Here is a 6849-nt window from a genome sequence, read left to right as displayed (position 1 = left end):
GTCACTAGTGAACTAAAACCATGTGCCTGAATATGAATATCAGATCTACATGACACACAGACAAGAGCTCTGGTAAAAAATCTAGTGTCTTCTAAAGGTGCACTCACACTTACAGCAGTCAACTTGGTGGAGATCACCTGGTCGATGGAAGTTGACATTCCTACTTGACTCGAATTTACAACTCTCCTAATACGCAACTCAAATTGAACATGAATAACTTCTAGTGGTTACTGCTAAAACTGTCAGTGTGAAATGAAGTGACTGATCTGAATTGTTCTACATACGCAGGATATAATTCAATTCAAGTTTATTTGTATAGTGCTTTTCACAATACAAATAGTTGCAAAGCAGCTTTACAGAAAATTACATTTCTACAAAATATTAAGTAGTAGTATCTTGTCAGTGGTGACTATGCCAAATTGATGTACAAATGGCAGAAATGTACGGTAAAATTCAGCTAATGACAGACAATTGACACTATATATATATATATAACAGTTCTTCTCATTCCTCATGGAGACTCAACTCAGTATGTTACTATATATGATGCTAATAACTGTCCGAACTGTTTTAATATTATTATTATTATTGTTTTACTTCTTATTTAATTGAATTCAACTCATTAAAAAAAAAAAATAAGAGGCTCATAAGTTATTATAAGTTCTGTAACTTCTGTAAGTAAGTAAGTTCTGGAATTGAACAAATATGTTAAATATCTCAAACATTAAAACATATTTCAAAAATAATCAATGAGTTGGACAGACAGAAAAGTAAATTGTGAATGGGAACACTTTTTATTGTCCTGTGTTAACCCATGTGAATGTGACTTGTGGAAGAACAAGACCTTCCTCTTTGCAAAGTCTTTTAATAAATACTAAAAGTTGTGAGAGTTGGCAAGTAACAGTTTTGTGGTTTACCAATTTCTTGTGTCATGAGATAGCATGTCCTTCTTCTTGGCTTGTGAATTCTCAGAAACGGTATAGTAACAGCTTCATATTCTCTTACAAAATTAGGTCACACCAATCCATGTCTGTTAATAGTCACCCCTTCACTACAACGACAACAAGAAAAATGGTAGAAAGTGGTAGAAAGTTCTTACTTTAGGTCAGTGGTTCCCAAACTTTTTCTGCTGGGCCCCCTTTTTGTAGAGAAAATTTTCAAGCGCTGGTTTCAACACAATTAAAGATAAATTTACAAACATAAAATCACAACATATGTTGGACGTGATCCTTATGTTATGAAGAGGAGCATTTTTTCAACTAAAATGAAATACTTGCCTGCCATCGAGGCAGTGAATATAGGCCAAGCATCTAACCCTGATTGCAAACAAGTTATTTCGAAGTGATTCCTACCTTTATATGCATGTGGGATATACGTAACTCCTGAAACTTTGCTGCATGTACCGGTATGTGGCTGTTGATCCTGGTAGCAGCACAAAACTTTTATTCAAATTCTGAATTGATTATAACCTAGAAAGCGATGAAATAGCGCTTCCATATAATCACTAAAAAGCTCACTTACTTCAATAGAACAATCTCACTATGTTCTGCTTTCTAATCAATGAAGCTCTCTAAGCTGCACATTTAATATCTTAGTTACAATGTCTACATGTGGTGTTCAGCATTGATTCTGACTGTCTCATGCTGAATAAGAGTTGGCAGCCCTGTATCTATTTATATATATTACATTGTAATATATTATTATATCCTATATTTACAATTTGCGCACACAAGCATTGTCCGACTCGGCTCCTCCTAACAGCAGATTCAGGTTTACAAGCCACTTTTTCCTGCATTTTTCAGTCAATTTCTTGCCTTTTACCCTTATAAACAGATTTTCGTACACAATAAAAGCTCCATGTGGTTTCTCAGTTTAACTGATTTAAGCACCCAATTAAAAAGGCAAAACATAGGAATTTAGAGTTTCTGCTAGTGATTCCTATATAGAAAAATAACTTCTTGCCCTCCAGGTGCATTTCGCGCCAAAGCAATGACATCATCTCCAAACAACATATTCCTGTGACCAAAGCTGAATTTTCAGCATCATTACTCCAGTCACATAATCCTTCAGAACAATTTTTAATATGCTGATTTGCTGGTCAATAATCATTTCTTCTTATTTTAATTCTGAAAACAGTTGTGCTTCTTAGAAACGTTTTATAAAGGATATTCACAGAAACCATTCTTGACATCGAAAAACAGCTTATTATCCTTGTCAAACCTCTAGTGCTAAAGATGGATTTTAGATATGGAAAACTGGTACTCGGCTATTATCAAGAGTGCTCAAGTTGAGAAGATCAATGATATACTGTAAAATGTGAGTCTAAAATGTTTCAGTCATTGTCATTTAAATGCATTATGTGATCACAATTTCATAAATCAAATGTTTATCAAATATTAATTAACTTAAATATTATTTGTATTTAGCATTCACTATTCTGGCACATTTCATTGCCATCCAAAATTCACACACCAACCAAAATTATTATATGTTCATCATTTGTTGCCTAAAGCATTTCAGACCAACCCATTACAAGTCCTGCTTTCCTGAACTTTTTTTCAACATCTGCACTCTTGGTCCCTCAGTCCAACAGTGCTGGGAACAGGAACAGGACACACACTAAAACTCTCTCTCTCTCTTCCACAACCCCAAGAGTTTCACTGAGACTCCCTGATCTTCATTCATTTCCTTACCGCAGAATTACTATGGCCACGCCCCTCTCCTTGATTGCAAGCGTGTTGAAACTAACAGGTGATTCCTGTCAAATTAGAACAGATATAAATATAGAACAGAGCAGATCTTCAATAGACAACACATAAACAGACTTTTTAAACAATCATACCTCACTCAATAAATTGGCAAATCAGTTCAAATCTGATTTGGTAAAATTATGCAGAAATTCTTTTGATCTAAATACATTATTCTCTATTTTTCAATGTTTTTTGCACAACCGTTTGCACAATCCTAATTCATCTTTTTTCTTCCAATGAAATCTGATATTGTGGTATAATCTATTTTTCATAAAGAGGTATCTTATCAATCACAAGTGCAGTATGGAACACCTCAAGGCTCAGTACTAGGGTCGTTACTTATTAACAGTGTTGGGGAGTAACTACATGTAACGGCGTTACGTAATATAATTACAAAAGAAATGTAACAGTAATCAGTTACAGTTACTAAGAAAAAATGATTAATTAAATTACAGTTACTTATGAAATTTTTAACGATTACAATTAAGAGTTCTCTTTTGAATATTTACACACTTCGACATACAGCTCATTTCTTTCCCAGATTGCACTAAGACATACGGCATAATCTCCGCAACATGGAAAACACAGTCTGGTTCGTAGAATCCCGTCATAAAAATGTATATGCCACATTTTGGACAAATAGCCTAGATCAAAAGTAGGTGATTACACTTGAATCAAAATGTGATATGGGAGTGTCTGTGAATATTAAGCCGCAAAATGACAATCTATGAATCCTGCACGTTCTGTGTGTCCGTGGAAACCAGGCGCTTCTGGCCATCGGGAGAACCAGGACAATTCCCGGTGACCTGGCAGACGATTTGGCCCTCTATTTTAATATTGTTATTGTATAATTGCACGCTGAATGTACTAAAGCGATTATTTCCAAATACGCCTTTCGAGAATTAAATCTCTAATAAACCATGAATCGGTTAGTCGTGACTACAATGCTCCACCAAACGGTTCGGATCAGACTCCGAATAATCAATCCGAGAGAGAAAGAATAGAGTGGACTGTGGAAGCACACAGCTGGAGCAGAGTAGCGACACTTCTGTGCAGGGTTTCAAGTGCAGGTAAGTTTCATCTGTAAAGATGATATTGTAATTTTGTCTTTGTTTACTTAGTCAAGCAGCAGCCGCACATTGCTCACACTCACTCAAAATACTGTATAAACAACATCATTATTATCTATTGTAATGTTACAGTAGTAATTTAGCAACAAATAATCATACTTTATCCTAGGTTTAAGGGGAGCTAGTGCAGACAATAACACAACCCTTACGAAAATTAATGTAGCCTATGGTATGGCACTAACCATAGCTCAACCATGGAATTTGTAATAAAAACAAATACAAGTGGTGATTAATTTGCCAAAAAACAAAAATGCATTTACAAAACATGGTAAAAGTCAAATAAAAATCTTTAGTATTAAAGTCATGAGAGGATGGATGGATAATGGAAGTGAAGGTGCAGTTCTAATTTTTTTTCCCCCAGTCCGCCCCTCGTGGAAATTAATGGCGCAGACATGCGGTTTCATTTACTACACATAGGCCTACTGAAGCTTGCAGTGTTTTCAGCCTCTGCTGCCTCAATATATGAGTACATGAACACAAACATAATCTCTAGAATTGCTGTGAGTCAATTCATGAGCATTTTACTTATTTTGAGAATCTATCATAATATCATATACAAAGAGACAGCAGTTTCAAAAAGACACCAATGTTTCAGGAGTTTAGTAGAAATGTTAATTAATGCGTTCATGACCTCAAGGTTAGATTGTAATTATTTATCGGTTGGTTGTTCTGCATGCTTAATAAACACAACTCAAGCTAGTCCAAAATGCAGTACCTAGAGTTCTTACTAGAATCAGGAAGTATGACCATATTAACCCAGTTCTGTCAATACTGCATTGGCTCCCTATCACATTTTAAAATCTTGCTTAATACTTATAAAGCCCTGAATGGTTTAGCACCTCACTATTTGAACAAGCTCTTATTGCACTATAGTCCCCCACGTCCACTTGCGTTATCAAAACTCTGGCAATTTGATAATACCTAGAATATCAAAATCAACTAGGGGCGGCAGATCCTTTTCCCATTTAGCACCCAAACTTCAAAATAACCTACCTAACATTGTTTGGGATGCAGACACACTCTGTTAGTTTAAATCTAGATTAAGGACCCATCTCTTTAACCTGACTCACACATAACACACATTTTTAAAATCCGTTTTTAGGATTTTTAGGCTGTATTAATTAGGAAAACCGGAACCAGGAACACTTCCCATAACACACAATGTACTTGCCACATCTTTAGAAAAATGGCATCTACACTAGTATTAATCTGTTTCTCTCTTATTCTGAGGTCACCGTAGTCACCAGATTCAGTCTGTATCCAGATCAGATGGTCACTGCAGTCACCCAGATCCAGTACGTATCCATCTCAGATGATGGATCAGCACCTAGACAGGTGCATGTCTCTACAGCCCTGAATGTCAGCGAAGAGCAGGACAACTAGATGAGCCCCAGAGACATATCCAGAGTCAAGACCTTGTCTCTTAGACAGCCACCGGGACAAGACCACAGGAAATAGATGATTCCACTGCACAATCTGATTTTACTGCAGCCTGGAATTGAACGGCTGGTTTCGTCTGTCTTGAGGAGAACTGCCCCTCCGACTGAAACCTTGTTTCTACCAAGGTTTTTTTATCCATTCCGTCACTGATGGAGTTTTGGTTCCTTGCCATATCGCAAAATGGAATTGTTATTGATTGATTCAGACACTCTTGTGCAGTCTGTAAATGTGTTTACCAGAATTTCAATATTGAAATGTCATGCAGAATGCCACTGCTGTTTTGCATAATACCAGACATGTACTGCTCATTTGCATACACCTTAGTAATACTGCATTTAAACAAGTAAACACATCATTATAAAAATGAAAGCATTTTATTTAATCTTAAAATCATGTTGTCATCACATCCAACAGATTACAAACTATCACAGTTTTTGAAAGCTAGTTTTCAGATTTAAAAAAAAAAAAAAACAGGAAATTATAACATCCACGGGAAAAAAAAAATCAAGAACTAGAAAAAATAGTATAGAACTATAAAAAAATCAATCAACCTCCATTTTTAATCTCAAAGTACCATTTCAAAACATAATTTAAACACCTTTTCCTTTACACAAAATCAAACAGACAAACGAATTTGAAACATTAGTTTTCTTTTAAATAGAAGACATTTAATCATTTTGCCATGCAGTGGATGTAACATTAAATATTAATAAAAATATTATATACTTTTCTTTTTTATATAATTGTATCCAGATCATATAGATAATATATAGATATTTTATATTCAAGTCAAAACACTCAACCTCCCTTTATATAGGGAAACAAGCTAAATTAAAACATTTACCACAAATATAATCTAACAATGCTTTTATAGCTGCCATCAGCAGCATGGCTGTCTTACAGGAACATTAAAAACAAGGGATTTCAGCAAAACGATTTTGGCACAGAAAACCACACATAATGCCAGCAGCATCTGCTTTGTAAAAAGACAAGGAAAGATTAGAGAAGCTTTTTTCTGATTTTTTTTTTCCTGGTTTAATAAAAAAAAAAAAAAAGGAAAAAAAAAAAAACATTCTGTGCATCACATTAGTCCAGGAGCGAGAGTGTATGTGCATCTCCTGAGCAATTGCTTGAGGCCAGTGGTGTGTGTCCCAGAGTTCTGTTGCTACTGCAGCATGCTTTTAATGGTCTTAGTGGTTGACTCATCATTAAGATGTTTTGTTGTGTACCTGCACAGACATTAATTAATTAATAATTATATTTACTGCATTCTTTTGAAGTATCATGTCAAGCTTTCATTAACACTGTTGCAAAACAAACATGCAGGGCTAAAAAAAGAATCTCATGGAATATTCCTCACATTAAATGACAAAATATATATATATATATATATATATATATATATATATATATATATATATATATATATATATATATATATATATATATATATGAGTGCAGTTGACTGATATGAAATTAATATGGTACAATTTTATAGAATAATATTCATGAAAAAAAAACCTTATATG

The 6849-nt window shown here is 34.6% G+C and overlaps 1 protein-coding gene across 2 annotated transcripts in view; it reads right to left on the bottom strand.

Annotated features, from left to right (window-relative positions):
* Positions 1-5844: 5844 nt before the first annotated feature.
* The window catches only part of LOC132123975 (CYFIP-related Rac1 interactor B-like), a 74487-nt gene continuing 73482 nt past the window's right edge, over positions 5845-6849 (bottom strand). For both annotated transcript variants that reach the window (XM_059534679.1, XM_059534677.1), the window contains one exon: positions 5845-6549. In XM_059534679.1, coding sequence (XP_059390662.1) covers positions 6486-6549 — 64 coding nt within the window. In that variant the 3' untranslated portion in view covers positions 5845-6485. The remainder of the gene's footprint in view (positions 6550-6849) is intronic.

This window comes from Carassius carassius, chromosome 42, assembly GCF_963082965.1.
Source record: "Carassius carassius chromosome 42, fCarCar2.1, whole genome shotgun sequence".
Classification (NCBI taxonomy): Eukaryota; Metazoa; Chordata; class Actinopteri; order Cypriniformes; family Cyprinidae; genus Carassius; species Carassius carassius.
The sequence above is the reverse complement of the archived record's forward strand: the minus strand, read 5'-3'. Positions and strand labels throughout refer to the sequence as shown.